The sequence below is a fragment of the Helianthus annuus genome, chromosome 8, assembly GCF_002127325.2.
Source record: "Helianthus annuus cultivar XRQ/B chromosome 8, HanXRQr2.0-SUNRISE, whole genome shotgun sequence".
NCBI classification, from domain to species: domain Eukaryota; kingdom Viridiplantae; phylum Streptophyta; class Magnoliopsida; order Asterales; family Asteraceae; genus Helianthus; species Helianthus annuus.
The window spans coordinates 80,642,721-80,662,191 of NC_035440.2; the positions used below are offsets into that span (position 1 = coordinate 80,642,721).

Genomic DNA, 19,471 nt, shown 5'->3' on the forward strand with positions numbered 1-19,471 from the left:
GACAGGGAAAGCGTGCATGTCGTGGTAAGGGTGGGGGTGGAGGTAGTGGCGATGAAATGGCGACCATGGTGTGACTGGTGGGCACATTAGTGGCGGTGGTGTCACAAGTAGGTGGTTAAGACAGATAATGACATGGTGACGATAATCCATTTGGACTATTTTTAAGTTAACAAATTTTATAATAGTTGATCATTACCCATCTGTTTTTTGTCTACTCAAATGAACCCATATACAATTTATTTTGTCTAAATCAACTCATTATTAATAGGTCATTACTTCTATCAATATGTAAACCATAAAATAGGAAAGGTTGTAAGACCATGCGTAATGGGGTGGTTTCCGACGTTTTTGGCTTGAACCACCCCCCTCCACGCTGTCGGACCGCTCCCTTGGGCGTTGTTTTCAGAAAATGGGGCGGAAGCGTTGTTTAAAGAACGCTAGTGTATGTGGGGCATTGTTTGCTTGTCCAATAAGAAGCTTCCAAATATTATTAGTTTGTTTTATTTTTTTTTTTTAAGATAATAATTGGGTAATTATTGATGGGGCATTGTTGGGCATTATCCCACTACACCCATATATAAAAAATGCCCCATAATGCCCCTTTGCTGACGGGGATGACACGTGTCGCGCAACGCCCATAGGTAGGGGCATTATTCATGTGTACCACTACACATGGTCTAACATAATTTGATTTATTGAAATTTATAATCAACCGTAGGTTTAAGTGTAGGTTTAAGTTCCTGTAAAAAGGACATTTTTCGTAAGAAGTGTGAGAAGGCATGGGAATTGACAAGTAGACATCATGTTTTGGACTTAGGTATAATGTTTTGGCAAGAAAAACACCAAACATAACAGAAAAAGACACAATGCAATGAATTCTAGGCTTAAAACTTAAAACACCATGCCAAGAACGTTAAATAGGGTGTTTAAAGTGTTAAGCGGTGTATTTTAGTTGTTTTTTTTTTATTTTCATGCCTATAATACATTGTATTGTGTTTTAAAAAATGTTATGTTTGGTGTTTTGCTTGCCAAAACAACCCAAAACATCATGTCTAAGTCCAAAACATAATATCTAAATATCAATTCCTATTCCTTCTTACAAAAAAAAAATGTTTTTTTTTTTTTTTACAGGAACCTCACCCATCAACCGTATGCATTTATCTCTCTGATTAAATCCTAAATCCATCGATAAAACTTTATTTGAGTTGTAATTTGAATAGACATTTAGTAATTTTTGGGCACCATCTATGCTCCTCTACCCTGGGGGATGGACCTTCTTATTCCATGACCAAATATCTTTATTCACCCCTTCAGTTTTGATTAATTTGAGGGCATCAAACTATAGGCAAGCTTATAGTTATTTGTTATTGATCTTATCATTATTTATATATTACAATTCCCCTTTCTAGATGTAAATCCATATACAAATAAGTTTTTAAGTGTACCCCTCAAGTACTGTCTTCTTGAACTCCTCCCTTCATTATATAAAGTCTTCATCATCTTCTTTCACCTCTCTACCTGCACCTGCAGACTCTTTAATGGCCACCTTACGATGTGTTGACGCACGTTTATCACGTTATTTTTCTAAAAAATCACATGTTTTCGACAACACCATCCTCGCTCTTGTTGTTTCAACTCTTCTCAGCATTTTGCAACTAAAATCTGATTCTCCATTTAAAACACACCCAAAAGCTATAGTGGTTGCATCAGGTAGTGTACTCGCATATGGGGTGTCATGCGACGTTGAGAAAAGGTATTATCGTACTAATATTGTGTGTGTTAATATAGCACGCCATGGAAGAATCGTGTTTGGATCCTTGTTGATGGTGTCTTTGACATCAATTCTACTGCCTAGCTTCCTTCAACCAATAGTGTTTCTAGCATGCATCATGGCCTATGCCTATCTATGGATTACATGGTTGCAGGAGGAGGTTGAAGATGAAGTCGATGGAATCGAAATGGTTTGATTGAGACCATCTGCGATATATAAAGGTTTTGAAAGCTTGAAGGATGCAACTTTGGTATTTACTTCTTCAATGTTGTTCGTTGTCTTATCATAAACGTTTATTGTACTTTATTTATATCAACAGAAACTTTATAATGTCGTTTTACATACATCAAACAACATTTGATATTAAAATCTCATCCAATATAAGTTTCACTGTGCTCTTCTTGTTTATAAATCCTTTGGTATTTATGGTATACAGAACTATTTTTCGATGAGCTTTGAACATGGTATAAAACCAAATCAGACGTAAAAGTTTCATCTCGAGGCAGCGCAGGGTCAATGTAGACCTAGCTGACATCATAATATCGTATTCTATTAAACTAGCACAGCTGCACGCTACGACTCGTTTCTTTATACAAGTAAAATTTAAAAATTCCTCTAATAAAAATGAACTCATGTTACTGCACTAACAAAATGATTTTAACATGCGAAGGCTGAAACCACATACAATACCAGAAACCAAACCATTAATCATACTCTTGTTGATTTGGTCCAATTTTTCGATACAACATCATGCCAAAATCACCTGGTGAGCTTAGGAATGTTTAGTATACCTAGAAATAGGCCCTTCTGAAATGTACATATCATGTGTATGTGGGTATACATATATGCATGCATATGATCATGTTACAAGAATTAGCACTTGAGTAGCTCCCCAGGCTTCAGTCTCTTGAGATCTTGATTAGAACCCATGTTTGACCCTTCACTTAACTTCCGTTCCTTTATATTATCTTTTTTCTTCTTGCCGGACGATTGCAAATAAGATCCTTCAACTGAAGAAGAAATGTCAGCAAAAAAATAGTAGATGGGTACCACGTCAAAACAGATTGGGGTGAAATGTGTAATATTTGTACAAATAGTGTTGACCTACCCAGAGGCGAAGGATAGTGGGTGCTCGGGGGTGCACCCGCCCACCCCAATATTTCGGTTAGAAGTGTACAAGTTTCGATTTTTCGTCCGAAAATTTTAAAATTATATAGGATCGCCCCCCCCGATTATTTTTCCTAAATTGTATATCCTAAATATTTATAAACTTTGTATATAAATGATGGGTAGTTTGGTAAATATACACTTTGTTTTATTTGGAACTATTATTATTTGACCCGATTTGAATCGAATAGCCAACCCGACCCGACCCGACCCGAAACATAACGATAGGAAAAAAAAATTTGGGTCCCATCACTTTACGCCCCCTCGAAACTTTTGGTCAAGCTCCGCCACTGGACCTACCCACACTTTGTCCAATACTTATTATTATTTTAAACTAATCACTGAAACTTTATTACTTAAAACAATAAATTAATATATTTAACAAAGCTGTATGGAGATAGTCATTTAATATATTTACCTTGCCACTCCCACACGACCTTGGGTTCACCCTTCAGCATTTTTGGGTACCGGTCTAAACGAGAATCTTCTTGAACCAACTCCTCCACCTACACAAAGAAAAAGAAAATTGCGAAACATTTAAGCAATTTTTATAATAATGATGATGATGAAAATGGTTCAAATGACGATGCATGTATGGGGAAAACGGCACGTAAAAAAAAGCGTACATTCAGTCTATTTCTGTTTTCACTTAACGGGCGCACCTTCAATTTAATGATATCTTGTGAGAGATGAGGATACCTTATTAATGTTTTTATCATGGTGTGTTTCGGGTTAGTGTCAGGAATATTAGAGAGAATAGATGAGGATACCTTTTTCCATAAAAGCGGGTCTCTTCTTTCTCTGGGTGTAAGAATATGATCTCTTAACCATGATGCAACTATCCAAGGTTCACCTTCACCATTCACACTCCTTGAAGTCAAAGCAGTTTCTTCAAGTATGTCACAGACCTATAGCAGTTATGATTATGAAACACAGTGTCAGCCAACTAGATGGGTGTACCCGAAGTGAGATATGAAACCGATTTCCCAAGTCAATAATCTGCTTCTAGTAACTACTATTATGAGTAGTATCTCGTAATAATAATCAGCTCTGTATATACAATTTCATATTAACAGCAGCAAAACTGATAACTGAAAAGAAAAGGTTTTATTTTATCTTGAATGCATTTCACTCACGTTTTCCATTGTTAATACTTAATGTTATTAGAAATGAAATACATGTTGGAATTATAGACTACAATGTTTTTTGAAAAAAAAATAAATAAAAACTATTAATAATTTATAGAATATAATTAATGGTAAATAGAAAAATAATAATATCCATACTTTAAATATTTGAGAATTTCAAATGAGTGTCATTTTTACCTATTAACTCCTTAAATAATCTGACTTGACCAAAAAAGAAAACTCAATACAGTTGATTTTATCCGACTATTATGATTATAAAAATGGGGAGTATTGGATTAGGAAATAGAAGGTATGGTTGTTTTCACCTGTTCATATAGCTCTTCGGCTCTAACTGATAAGTAATGTCTCCGCCGAAGTCTTTGCAACATCAATCCAAACCCCATGAGCTGCATACATCCGGATAGTGTCAACAAGCTTGGAAATGTGATAATAAACCAGCTTTTAAAAAGGTTTCATCATATACCAAAAAACAACAGGATGCTAAGAACAAAGCATGCTCCAAAAGCCATAGACGAATGGAACAGCTCAGTGGCTTATAATGTTCCACGAGCAAGTCTGGACACTTCAACTCCTTAATCCTACATCAACAACAAAAACAATCCATATACAGACCAGCAGACAGATTACAACTGAAAATTAACAAGACGTGGCTATTTTCACCCATTTACCTGTATATGGCTTGAGTTGGGGTATGTTTTCATCTTAAGTTTTCACATTGGAATCCTTATCTTCATCCATATGATTCAACTAAAAAACACATTTATCCCTAAAATTTGTTCACCTTTTTAAAACACCCCTATATCCAATGCCTCATATCTATCTTTATTCAATTAAATAACACTTCTTTATTCTTTTTTGGCAGATTGGATTTTAGTAATCCCATCTTTTCTCAGTTGGCCAATAATAATCTCAACTCACAGTTCCAACTTTTTAACTATGTTTATTCAATGGACCCCGTTAAAAAACACTTAACCCAGTTAGTTTTTTGGCTGACATGTATCATTTTTCACTGACATGGAACGTGGACATATGAGGTGGAAACAAAAAATTGTGTTTTTGCTGACATGGATGATGACGTGGACATATAAATTTTTCCCACCTCATATGTCCACGTCAGTACAAAAAAAAACTAACTGGGTTAAGTTTCTTTTAACAGGGATCCATTGAAAAAGAATAGTTAGAAAGTTGGGACCGGTGGTAGGAATATTCTCAGTTAGGATTATTATTGGCCAACTGAGAAAGGTAGGATTATTAAAATCCAATTTGCATTCTTTTTTATTATATTTTCTCTTTCATCCACTCACAACCAGTCACAAAAAATATATGGAATTGAACAGTAATTCCTTATATATATATAGGTAAAGGATCCTGTAAAAAGTGGCTAAAGTGTAAGAAGTGTAAGAAATAATCTGGTGTTGACATGTGTCCATCGATTATATTAATGAATAAGGGTAATAATGTAATTTACTCCTAATAGTAGTTAAAGTCAATTAAAGGAAATTAGATCATGTGTTAACTATTTTAGGAGAAATTTTAGGAAACATATTATTTCTTACGATTCTACCCTATATAGGTAAAGGATCCTGTAAAAAGTGGCTAAAGTGTAAGAAATAATCTGGTGTTGACATGTGTCCATCGATTATATTAATGAATAAGGGTAATAATGTAATTTACTCCTAATAGTAGTTAAAGTCAATTAAAGGAAATTAGATCATGTGTTAACTATTTTAGGAGAAATTTTAGGAAACATATTATTTCTTACGATTCTTTCTCCCTCATCCCCACCAAAACCATAGCCCCCAAGATGAAACAATCTGCCTCTCTCTAGACTCCGGTCACCGAAGTAAAGTCCGACGACCTTCTCCGGCCGTATTTCCGGCAAGCCGACACCCACAAAAGCCCCTCCCTTCTCTCCGGTGAAACACCTTCTCACCACCATGACACATCGTAACACCCTTTCTGTTCTTATTTTTTCGACACAACCCCACAACATCTTTCGCAAAAACCTTATACAATGTTTTTTGGATTCCAGATAAAACACCATGACTTGAATCATAGATGTTTAAAACACCACGCCATGAACAATGTCTCCAGATAAAACACCATGACTTGAATCATAGTCATGGTGTTTAAAAATCTGGGAATGTTTTATATTGATAAAACACCATGACTTGAATCATAGATGTTTAAAACACCACGCCATGAACAATGTCTCCAGATAAAACACCATGACTTGAATCATAGTCATGGTGTTTTAAAATCTGGGAATGTTTTGTATTGATAAAACACCACGCCATTAACAATGTCTCCAGATAAAACACTATGACTTGAATCATAGATGTTTAAAACACCACACCATGAACAATGTCTCCAGATAAAACACCATGACTTGAATCATAGTCATGGTGTTTTAAAATCTGGGAATGTTTTGTATTGATAAAACACCATGATTTGAATCATAGATGTTTAAAACACCACGCCATGAACAATGTATCCAGATAAAACACCATGACTTGAATCATAGATGTTTAAAACACCACGCCATGAACAATGTCTCCAGATAAAACACCATGACTTGAATCATAGTCAATTTTATCCAGTTGTTTTAAAACACCACGCCATGAATCTGATTACAGTTCTCTTTATGATAATGTATGACGAATATGCAACCAAAGACCTCCTACAATTAAGGTGAATCATTAATTCCGATATTTAAGGAAAAAGGAGTGAATGTAGGAGTTTTTGGTCGTGTATGATATGGTTACCATATTTCAAACATTGAAAAAGACACTATTGCCCTTCAATTTTACATAAGGTCCCTCTAATTAAAACACAATTTACATTTTTATACCCTATTGATCTCAACCATTAGATCAAATATCCAATGGTTTAAAACACTTCTTACCCTTCTTACATTTTAGACACTTTTTACCATATCCCTACCCTATATATATATATATATATATATATATATATATAAGGAATCACTATTCAATCCATATATCTACTCCCTATTTTAGAAAATCGGATGGAGTGCAAAAATTGATGAAAACCTTAAACTTTCCCGTAAATCATACGGTTTGGGATGACATAGGGATTTCAATGTGAATGCTCCATGAGCGGGTCACATAGGTTAAATAGGTTGAAAAATCATCCCAGATATATTAAAACGCGTAAAATCTCCTAAATCGTATAGTAACAAAAGGTTTTACTATTACTGCATTAATACAGTTATTCTTAGCATTTTTAACGCATTAACTATTTATAACACTAAACAAAATGGATAAAAGAAGAGGTTGTGGCTCAGCCCAGCCCACCTGGCCTGTTTTGACCCATTACCCAACATGCATGCACCAGCCCATTTTGCCACCTCTAACTATTAACTATAACCTACCCAGTGCCAGTATGCCTGATCTCCAACAAATTACCGACAATCTCCATTGCCTTTTGCTTTGCATATAAATAGGTAGCATTGTCCTTTTCCATATGATTCCATAACTCATCTCCTTGAACCTGAAAAAAAAGTTGTAATTACTCTCATAACAAAGTTAAGTGCACCGAAAGAGCATCAATACTTTGATATGAACAAGAAACACACCCAAACTTTGCCAGATCCTTTGCACAAGTAGTCAGAATATGATTCACAGGCACGAGATTCTACCATGTTTGCCTGCCAAAAAAATATGTAATGTAAATATTACACAAGTAATGTTAGTAACGTACAAGAGTTGTTCTATCTTCAACCCTTATGCAATGAAAGTATCCCAAGGTAAGTGTTACTCACTCACGAGATTCTTAGCCATTTCATTAATATATCCATCTTCTAGACATGATCTCCCATATCTTCTATAACCACTCATGCATTCTAATTTTCCTTGAGAACATATGCCATGACTTGGACAAGGATCACAATTATCTGTAATAAACAGTAGCATTAATTAATAGCGTAGCATAGCGTATGATACAAACAGTAACTAAATCACAGGTTTTAGTTACAAGGAAAGGAACCTAGATTAAGAATGCAGCACAAAAAATACCAAGGACAACTTGACAAACAATACATGTCTACTTAGTATGTCTATGGTTTATAGTAACAAGTGTAGGATGGAAATCCAGTTAATTGGTCGAGTTGGGATTTTAGAAGCAGTTGTTGCTTAAAGAATTATCCTTTTCATAAGTAATGTCTCGAAAGTTCACTTGTTGACTTTTTAAAAAGTCAAACCAAACTCAAAATAGTCGGCTTTCATGGTAAAAGGTGTGACACGTACTGGCTGGAAAAATAAATTGATTTTCAAGTACAAAAAAGAATCTGTGAAATAAGATGGCTAGTTAATTGGAGCTGGAAGGATGGCTATCACATACCCCAAGGGTCTTTTGAAAAGGAGGGTAAGGATATATACGGTATACCATACCTAAACATTAACGAGGGGCCTGTTATGAATTAATTTTACAGGGGGGCGATTATGTAGATATTAGCATCTAAATTGTCCAATGTAATTGCCAAATGAATCTTTGTTTATGTTCAAGTTAATACACTCCTTTCTCTGAATCCTTTCTTTTCTCCGTAATTCCTAACTACGAGGGGCGTATCACCATCTAAACATAATAAGATGGAAGTTTTTGGTGAAAAGAAAGTCAAAGTAATAGATGAGGGGGTTGCCCACAAAGTGTTTTATTGAAATGTCTAAGCTGGGATTTAGAAGGGATAAGTTTGACTGACAAAAGACATGTAAATGGATGTCGTTTTTAACATAACAAAAGGGACTGCATATAGGTTGTTAAAGATGTTGATTAAACTAAATACATATTGACTTTTCAGAAGCTTTTGAAGTATTTAATGGAAACAAATGTCGGTACTTTGGATTCAATCATAAAAGAGAGAGCTTGAGAGCACAATCAAACCTAGGGGTGTTCAAAATTCGTTTCGAATTCGAAAAATTCGATTCGATTATCAAGAATTCATTTCGATTATCAGATTCAATTTGAGTCCAGTAAATATAATTTTAAATTCGATTCGAAATTCGAATTAAAGTTATACATATTTATTTTTTATTTGTATATATAATGCGTATATAACTATTATTGGGCTATAGTATAAATTAATCTCTAAATTAATTCTAAATATTAAAACAGCCCATTGCCAAACCCATTACCAAGCCCATAACTTAAACGAATTTGTTACATATTTTAACTGAATTTGAATCAAAACGAATTTACTCGAATTTATCCGAAGTCGAATTTGAATTTTTGATCGAAATTAGAATCGAATTCTCGAATACAAATTCAAATCGATTTGACTGGTTCTTAAATCGAATACGAATTCAAGCAAAAATAAAAACTATTCGAAAATTCGATTCGAGCAACTCGAAAATTCGATATGTGATTCGATGAACACCCCTAATCAAACCACATGCAAGCTTTATGCATCTATCATTCAACATTTTTTTGTGTTAATTGCAAAAGAAAGTGTCTCGCCTCCTTTTGAAAGTGGTGGTGAAATCGCATGATGGTGAAATCGCATATATATATATGCTCTTGAGTGTTGCTTGATGCTACTAGTCATCTGTGTTTTAAAATGTGCGCATCACATGATGTGGTTTGAACAAATCTGATCATCGATTGAGTATTTGAACAATTAAGACCATTGATTAAACAAAATCTGACTAGAGATGATGAGAATATCTTATATTTTAGTGTTTAAAAGTTGACGAGTTAAAAAATTATCTATAAATACATTTTAGTATTTTGTTTTTATAATGAACGCCTCGACACGTGATGCCCATGTTTTGCGCATCACGCATCGGCTTTTGGGATTAAATCGCATCAGATCAGCACGCGCTTTTTAAAATCAAGCTGGTCAGGCTTGTCAATATTTTCTAATACTAGAGCGGTGAAAACAGTCAAAATAGTCAAAGCTGAGGCATCTCAAGATAGAAAAAAAATCAGTGAAAGACGTTTACAAAGCTTGCAACAAAAACTTGATAGTATTCACACTCCTGGAATTGCTGTCTGTCTTATTTGGGTATTTTTGGAGGTGACATGGTCTAAATTTCTAATGAAAAAGGAAGCAGATCTTTATTACTTACTGCTCATGATAAATATCCCTTATAAGACTTCATTGAAGATGTTAGATGTTATATCATGGTTCACCAATGTTGCTGATTGCCTTTATTAAGGCACTTGTGAATCCCAAACAAGAATGATAAAATAAGACCAAGGTAAGCTCATGGAAATTTTGTCCTTATCCACTAGAGGTGTTAAAACCGTGCCTTGAGCTTGCAAAAGAAGTCAAGCATCTATATGGAAGCCGAATTCATCACAAAAAAAGCACTTCTCCCTTTTTCCAAAACTGATTTATCTAATATTCCAAAAGCCAACTGAGGGGGTGTTTGGCCTAGCTTTTATTTTTTGGCTTATGCTTATATTTTAAACTATCTTATAGCTTATTTTCTATCATTTGATAAGCTCTTTGTAAGTGTTTGGATTAGCTTATAGCTTATTTTATATCATTTGCCCTTACACAAAGAAGCTTCTTCAAATAAGCTAAAAAACCATCATCAAATAAGCTTCTTCAAATTAGCTTATATAAGCTAATAAGCATAAGCTTAAAAAGCTAAACCAAACACCAAACAAAGCTTATTTTGTAAAAAAAGCTAAAAAAAAGCTATAAGCTTTGTTAAAAAAGCTAGGCCAAACACCCCCTGAAGCTTAAAAAAGATCATCCAACATCCATGGTGGAATGATTGCTACTTACAACCTTCAAGAATTAATGAAAACATACATAAAACTGTCTATTCCTCCGGGGGTCTCATTGGAAGCAGCCTCTCTATTCCTACAGGGTAGAGGTAATAAGGCTATCTACATCTTACCCTCCTCAGACCCTACCTTAGCTTTGCTATTGGTGGGATTTACTGAGTATGATGATGATGATGATGATACATTAAATTGTCGAATGATTGTTGGCAAAAGTGAAAGCGGAAGGATCAAGGCCAACTGTGTTTTGAAGTAGAGAGTATCGACAATGCCTACTTAAGTAGCTATTGGCGCACGCCATTTCAATTCAGTAGTACGCATTTGGTTTATCTTCATCGTAAAGGCAACCAACCATGAAATAAGCTAGTGGTGTACTCAAGTAGCAAACATGAGTCGTTTGCGTTTCCCTAGACGAAGAACTAAAATACATGCTAGCCTACGGTAAGTGGTAAAAGTGTGCTTATATACTCCTATCTAATACTCCTCATCTGAGCATGTAATGTAAAATGAAATTTCAAATATCAAGACCTATTTGTTATTCAATTGATTCATTTCAGTTCTAATCAATCATTTCAGAAAATAGCTAAACCTACTAAACCTAGAAGAAAATTTCGGTACCTACACCGGCAATTGACAACGAGATGCATTTGCTCGTACAAAATTACGCTTTCTTACCGGAAAGATAATAATCGATGTCGGTGTGGCTATCGCAGAACGGCTTCGGCTGACGGTTGAAAACAATGACGACGTAGTTGCAGCCGATTGCGACGGTGACAGCGACGGAGACGACGGCGAGGAGCTTGAAGAAGTCTGTTTTGGACGGCAATAAGGTGAGCGGTGGTTGAATTGAAGATAAAGATAAAGATGATGGTGATGGTGATGAGTGTTTAGGGTTTTTGATTCGCCTTTTAGGAGTAGGAGCCATTGTTTGTCTGGTTTGATTGTTGCGGCTTCACATTCCACAGGGTGATTCATGTTTACATCTAATTGACTGTGTATTAATATTAATTATTAATTAATTAATTAATTAATATTATTTTTAATAAACGCTAATGTTGCGTTCCCGTCGAGGGGGTATGGTTAGGGCTTGGGTTGGACTTGGGTTGAGGTATTAGTTGACACGTGGCTTGGGAATATTAACAAACTAAAAGCCAAGTTTTAAGGGGTATGGTGGGACTTGGGTTGGGCGTGGCTGGACTGGCGTGGCCAAGCAAGCGACATCAACATTTTTTTAATATATATATTTATATTTATAACTACATAAATAATAAACAAACATATTTTTTTAAAACTACATAAACATACATAATAATTATCAAAATAAAAAACAATCATTCTTCGTCGTCTTCGTCGGTTTCGAACCCAGGAATCATTGAAACATGACGATTCAGTATAACTTGAAGAACTCATGGCAAAATTGTGTTTTATGTGTTTGATATTGTCACACCCCAACCGATGGCGGAATCATCGGGGCGCGGCACTAGGCGAATCAGATTGCTCAAGAGAATCCATAACAACTATATTGCGATAATATTTATTACATTTGTCATCCCATACTAACAAACAATACAATCACATAAGTTATCACAGATTTCTTGTCCTCTCGAACAATTCAAATCCGACAACCTATAATTTAGATGAGTTTCTAGACTTCCTAGCTTGATTTGATGTAAACTTCGGCTAAACCTGCAACATACGTTAAAACTTTGTCAATACAAAAGTATTGGCGAGTATACAGGTTTGATATGTATAGTATGATAGATTAAAAGTGCTGCGAATTTCCACATGCATAATCGTAATACACGACATATATACTCACAAAACTGATACTACCAGCTAAGTCCTCGATGCTCGACTCTGGCATAACTAGACCCCGTCGGGCGAAATAGTACTATACTAGTCTTGGTGGGACGTCACGAGTATAAGTCCTAGCATACATGTACCAGCATCACGTATATCTATGCAAACAGTTATTCGCAAGTGATAAATAGTCCAATTAAATCATTCGTTTGATAAGTTTGGTTTTTATGGAACGTATGTTACACCCAAAATTTGATAAAAGGGGTCAAGTATACTCACAGTGCGTAATCGGTTGGATTGATGGATCGGTGCCTGAGAATGTCCTGATTTCAGACATTTTACGTGAGTATTGGATTACGTGTTAAACGGTGTCGAATTGCGTGAAATTGGGCGAAAATTGGGTTGAAATTGGATAAAAATTGAAATTGGGCTGGCCCAGTCGAACAGGCCACTCGATCGAGTGGGCCTGGTCGATCGGACTGCCCTGCTCGATCGAGTGGGCCTAGTCGATCGGACAGCCCTGCTCGATCGAGTGGGCCACTCGATCGACTGGTCCAGTCGATCGATTGGGCTGCTCGATCGATTGGGCTGCTCGATCGGCTGGGCCACTCGATCGACTGGTCCAGTCGATCGATTGGGCCGCTCGATCGGCCATCCTGTCCAACCGTTTTTGATGGTTTTCGCGCGTTTTTTGGTGTTTTTGGTCGAGGCGTTATGGCGACGTGTTAAACAACTGAAATCCCATCAGTTCCGGCCTGTTTTAACGGCCGAGAATCACCTCGTTCATCAGAACCGGCCGTTCCTGACGGTTTTTCCGCGTTTAACCCGAATTTGGTTGTCTCTTTGGTAAGAATCAGATCTTTGACCAACCCGACACTAAGAAATGAGTAGAAGGTCGGTCTAAGCTCTGTTTTACCATTTTTATGTATAGATCTGATGTGAAAACCTTGATTTTTCTTGAGGAATTCCTTAGATCTGAGTTGTTCTTGGTGATATGAGGTCAACACCTGAAGTTCATAAGAACTTTGTGATGAAATCAACCAGAACATCTCAAATCCATGGCCTCTTGATTAGAAAACATTGATTTGGGTGAGATTCATGAAGAATCGTATGGAAATCATTCGGATCTAAGTTGTTCTTCATGGGATGACATCACCTTTGAAGAACTTTATGGTGACATCACCTTAGAACACCCAAAATCCGTTGATTTCACGGTTAAAAACTGAGATTTGAAAGGTAGAAAGATGAAGGATTGCATAAGGATCAAAGAAGTACAAGATTCGGGTTGAAAACTTACAAGAATTGGGAGAAATCGAGAGGTTTAGGGTCTGGAACGTCTTGGTCGAGTAGTGGCAGCAACAACAAGTGTTGGAGGGTGGATGAGGGGTATTTATAGGCAAGGAAGGAGAAAAAGGAGGAAAACAGCAACTGGATCGGCTGGCCCAGTCGATCGAACAGCCCAGTCGATCGAGCAGCCTGCTCGATCGATCGGCCTGTTCGATCGATCGGCCCAGTCGATCGATCAGCCCAGTCGATCGAGCAGCCTGCTCGATCGATCGGCCTGTTCGATCGATCGGCCCAATCGATCGATCAGCCCAGTCGATCGATCGGACTGGCCCATCTGATTGGACTGGTCTGATTGATTGGACTGGTCCGTTCGGAAGCCTTTCGATCCCGTTTTTGGTGCGATTTCGATTGTTTTGGCCATATTTTCATATATTTATATAATTATTTAATTAATTACTATAATTGATCACAAAAGGGCCGTATATACGTATTTATGTATCCGAAATTCAGTGCGGTGGTCGAGTTACGCGTGCATTCGAGTGCGTTCTTCGATGTGAGATGTGCCACAATGATTATCGGGGCACTACTTCCTCGTATTGCCATCATCGTCATGACGGCTGGAGGCATAGTACTCACCCGATAGTCCTTGTTAGCGTTGATTGCTTACGTTTTTTTGACACCTCACGCTTATCGAGGAGGGTAGCTTAGGCCCTCACTCAATATCATCGTGAGTGTTATGATTTATGATAATAGGTTTGTAATAGCGATAGAATATGCGTAATTATTCGATTATACTTCGATTTAGCGATATAATTGATATAGCTACATTATGATCCGAATCTCTGGTGCTAGGCGTAACGAGTGTGTGTCGAGTAACAACGCACGAAAGTGCGGGTTGTTACAGAATCCCCTCCTTTAGGAAATTTCGTCCCGAAATTAATCCAATAGTAGGGTCGTAAGAGCTGATGTGATTGGGAGTAGAGATTAGTAGCGTCTAGTTAACGATCGATCGATTACGATTCGATGAGCGAGAACGGAGAGAGCGTACGATTCGATTAGTTAAAAGAGATAACACACATAAAAACAATTTCATACCGTCTTAAACTTACCGATAATTGATTAACCTTCGAAGTTGTTATTAGGAAAAATCTCCTCATGGTGCGGCGTTGACTGTATCGATGTCCATACCAGCGCAGTGGGGAGGGTTTTTGTTAATTGATGATAGGTTTTGGGTTTTACATTTTAAAAGAATTTGGCGACAAAATAAGTTTCAAGAAAACTCTCCGACAACGTGGGTTCGAACTGAAACTCGATTGTCGAACCCTCGTTCTCGGGAAGATTTCTTTCTGTCATTGCAAAAGTTTTCAAGGAAAAGAACTGGACTTATGAAACTCCCATTGGCCATGGAGCTAACCTGCTTCGATGTTTTCTCCATGTTATAAGAAAATTTCGCCTGTCCAACGGTTTTTAACAAAGTTTTATAAAAATTGATTTTTCTTTAGTAATACGGAAAATAATTTACATCGGGCCCCACGTGGCACTTTCCCACGGAAGTTTGTTAATATGATTAAAACACTTATATATAGGAAGTACCAGCGGCGTATCCACCATGTTTTACCCATATTATCTCTGTTTCGTGCGGCGGTGTCACGTGTGCCGATGAGACACAGATAGAATTTCGATTTCCTTGGTCCAAGCGATAGGGTGCTAGACCGAGTCTCGAATTAGAAGTGAGTTGGATGCAAACCAAGCATAGGTAGCGAGTGCGAGTAGTTCGATTATACCAACGCTGATACGGTTTGCTGGGTTGGATGACGAATGTTAAGCGATAGCGAATAACACGGTTTTGATTCGACTAGGTGCAATTTCGATTTGATCCCACACAAAACTTGCATGGCATGTTTCCACGAGAGTTGCTAATACGACAAACGCCACGTTTCCCATATTAGTTTCATCTCGTGAAGCGATGTCATGTACTCTAATATTACACTACCTGTGATGACTTCCAAGTAACACTCGAATATTGATACACAATAGACTCTGACAGACGATAAGCGATGATTGAACTGATTACACCACAATTGGTACTAATGCTGGCCCACACGCCCTTTTCCACAAAAGTCAACTAATATGGTCAAAACATCATCATGTTTCAGCCTTATTAGTTTTGTCTCGTGAAGCGAGGCCGTGCGCGCTTAACATGACACGTAGGATGCATACATTGATAAGTAATAGCGAAACGCGATAGAGTATCGAGTTGATGGATTAGGTGCGAGGCGCGTTAAAGTGGAAGGTGGCGAGTGATTCTCGATACTCGTCTAGCGACCCACAATAAGCGATCCACACCAGCCGATAGAGGTTCACACAATAGACATAATCCAGCGTTAGAGATTTCGAGACAAACATATGATGCGATTGCGATTTCGAGCCATGTATCGAATGATTTGATTGCGAGATAGATTCAGCAACACTGCGATTGAGTTGCGTTCTAGACTTTACGACCAGTCTCGCGTTGCTCCAATTGCTCTTCGGGGTGAACTTACCTAAGTCCATCGATGTGGCAATTGCGCTGCGTACGCGGACTCACGAGAAGTCTCGCAGTGATGCGATTTAGTTTTGTTACGCCTTGTGTTTGATTGTAGAGTGTCAAACTAACCATAATAGTATAATAGGTCTAATAACGTCCAACTCCACATGGCACTTTCTTCACGAAGTTTCGGTAGTATGGTAAAGCGTACCTCGCGTTACCCCTACTACTTATGCCCCGTGCCTTGGTGTCACACCTTGTTGACATGGTCAAAACCTTTGACCGTGCTTTTAAACGTTATGGCACCATTAGAACTTCACTACGATCTCCGTGCACTGACCAAGGTAATCCCGTGTGCACCCGTGATTAGTTGTCCCTTGCACGTATACCGTACCTCGTTCTAAGAGTGTTATAGGGATAAAATACATAATATAGTACATAGTGCTAGCGTTTAGATAGTGCTCGATTATAAAAGAAATAGAATCCACAAGCGACGATAGATAAATTAAGTTCCAGAAATGATAGCGATAAGTCGTATTATTACAACAACATTAGAATCAAAATAACGTTGTTGTGGGGAACACTTGCGGAGACTGCAGTTGTTGTTGACTTCCTTCAAGATCACGGTCCTGCACGGCACTGCGACGTATAATGGCCATACCAGTTGCAATTTGTGCAATAGCGACATTCTGCTTCTAGTGGGTGATGATACGTGCATGTGAAACACAGGGGATGTGATCCATTGTAGGCACGCTTTGATTGAACTGGGACTGATCGGAGAGGTTCAGGTTGCGGCAGTCCAGTTGTTGAAGAGTCTGGGCTCACGGTCCTTCGTTTGCGGCTCGGTTGGGCTTCTTGAGTTGATGCAGTGTCGTCCTCGGATTTGCCTGATGATTTGACGGAAACATTGTCGGAGCAATCCTTGGAAGAATCCTCCGAGGAGCTGTCAGATGAACCATCGACCGATTCTCCAAGGGAATCGTCGGATGAGTTGATGAAGATTGCTTGATGAGCTCGTGTGACAGGCTTCTTGGAGAAGGATCCGTCCACGACTCGTTTGCTGTTGAGCTCTGCGGCTAGACGGTAGGCTTCTTCGATGGTAGTAGGTTTTGCAGTTTCGACAAAATCACCCACACACTCTGGTAAGCCACGAATATACTTCGCGATAGCTTTCTTTGGAGTGTCGACTTGACTTGGGCAGATTATGCTAAGGTGTTTGAACCTTGCTGTATAGCTCGCATTGTCACCTTCGGTTTGCTTGATTTCCCAAAATTCGTTCTCTAGCTTCTGGACTTCGTGAGGAGGACAATATTCTTCCTTCATGAGTTCCTTCAGCTCGCCCCATGAGAGGGCGTAAGCTGCGGAGATCCCACGTTTGTTGCGTTCGGCGGTCCACCAATCGAGTGCTCGTGATTGGAATACTCCGGTGGCGCAAGTAGTTTGAAAGTCTTCGGGGCACCCACTCTGACGAAAGGTAACCTCGATGGCATCGAACCACTGGAGTAATTGAGAAACATCTCCTTCACCAGTGAAAGGCATCGGATCACAGGCTTTGAAGTGTTTGTAGAGGAATGCAGATTCCGTCTTGACGTCTTCCGGGGCTCGAGAGTGGCTCTGAGAGTGCACTTGCGCGACAATTTGAGGAATGAGCTTGACCACTTCTTTGGTCACAATCGAGGCAATCCTCTTATCGGCGCGTCGTTGGGCCCTTCTCCTAGCTACTCGTCTCGAGATCGAGTTGTTGGAAGGCATCTAGACAGAAGGATTCGGAATGAGATTCGATCATAATGATCTTTAAACTTTTGATGCGATTCGATTCGATCAAAACTTGGTATAGAATTTAATTTAACACATAGGAGCCACATAGGAAAATTCTAGGTTCCTAAACTCTCACATAATTGATTCGTTTTGTATTTAATACATATATAGATATAGTTGTAGGTTATACATAGATATTGATTCAGAATTTGTGAGGACGTGACAAGAGAAATAGCGTAAGCGATTCGAGTACTTAGGCGTTTGTTTCGTTGCGATCATTCGGTCTTTGTTTTAGATTGTGATGGCTGTGCAGGTTGTGCGCTTTGTAAATCGAGGTTCGTAAATTCGATAAATCGAGAAATCGGTAAATCGTAAAGCTTAAATTTGAAAACTCATAGACGTAAACCATACACGTAAAATTTAGATGGAATGCCTTGGGTGTTTAGGCGTTGACTACCCAAGTAACCCGACTATAACCAACAGGTTCGGGCATACGCGTTGACCTAGAGGACTCACGCTTCCACTGGGATGCAGCTCCTAACATTCGTCTCTCTAGTCTTCGCGCAGCCTGAGTCGTTGTTATGGTCGTGTCCTTGGTGAGAGCTTTTGTAAACCATTTTATGGAGTGGGACAGTTGATTAAGGTATGGGTTTCACCCCTGGCTTAACAACTTCGTTCCCATTTGTGGTTGTGCTCATCGAATAAATCCGAGAGTTCCACCAGAATTTCGAAATGGAGACCTTTTGTCGAGATGTGGATGTCACTCCTAGCTCAACAAAGAGTTCTCGTGCTAGAAAAATACGCTGAGTGAGTGATCCTATCGAGAGTTATTGGTTTTCACACCTGGTCTCGACTAGATCACTCGGTTTTGTTATGCGAGTAGTTTTGAAAACATGTGTATTGTGTCAGCCTTAGGAAAGGCTAAGTAACATTCTAGCCTTAGGAAAGGCTCTTTGTGTGAAGCTGTAGTATGCGGTGTTCACACAATAGTTGTAACTTTTCAACAAATTGGATCGAGGGTAGCAAGTTGGCCCAAACAAACCCTAACGAGTTCGTAAGAGTCGGCCTGTAGGTACTTAGACTATAGACTAGGTCAATTTTTCTAAGACATCGACCCGGACTAGGTCAAGTCTCAAACTTTGCCTAATTCCCTATAGTTATGGCTCTGATACCAATCTGTCACACCCCAACCGATGGCGGAATCATCGGGGCGCGGCACTAGGCGAATCAGATTGCTCAAGAGAATCCATAACAACTATA

The 19,471-nt window shown here is 38.3% G+C and overlaps 1 protein-coding gene across 1 annotated transcript; it reads right to left on the reverse strand.

Annotated features, from left to right (window-relative positions):
* Positions 1-2,410: 2,410 nt before the first annotated feature.
* On the reverse strand, positions 2,411-11,813 carry LOC110873167. Its single transcript, XM_022122093.2, has 9 exons — positions 11,515-11,813; positions 7,875-8,002; positions 7,685-7,756; positions 7,481-7,599; positions 4,550-4,664; positions 4,392-4,472; positions 3,709-3,846; positions 3,357-3,444; positions 2,411-2,781 (listed from the first exon to the last, which is right to left on the reverse strand). Exons 1-9 carry the CDS (start codon positions 11,762-11,764, stop codon positions 2,645-2,647), a joined length of 1,128 nt encoding a protein of 375 aa, XP_021977785.1. The 5' UTR covers positions 11,765-11,813; the 3' UTR covers positions 2,411-2,644.
* Positions 11,814-19,471: the final 7,658 nt, after the last annotated feature.

Coding starts and splice junctions, on each gene's coding strand:
- LOC110873167 (XM_022122093.2), bottom strand. CDS start 11,764: ATGGCTCCTACTCCTAAAAGGCGAATCAAAAACCCTAAACACTCATCA. Junction 8,003..11,514: donor CATCGATTATTATCTTTCCG/GTAAGAAAGCGT, acceptor TGTTTATTACAG/ATAATTGTGATCCTTGTCCA. Junction 3,847..4,391: donor CCGAAGAGCTATATGAACAG/GTGAAAACAACC, acceptor TAACTGCTATAG/GTCTGTGACATACTTGAAGA.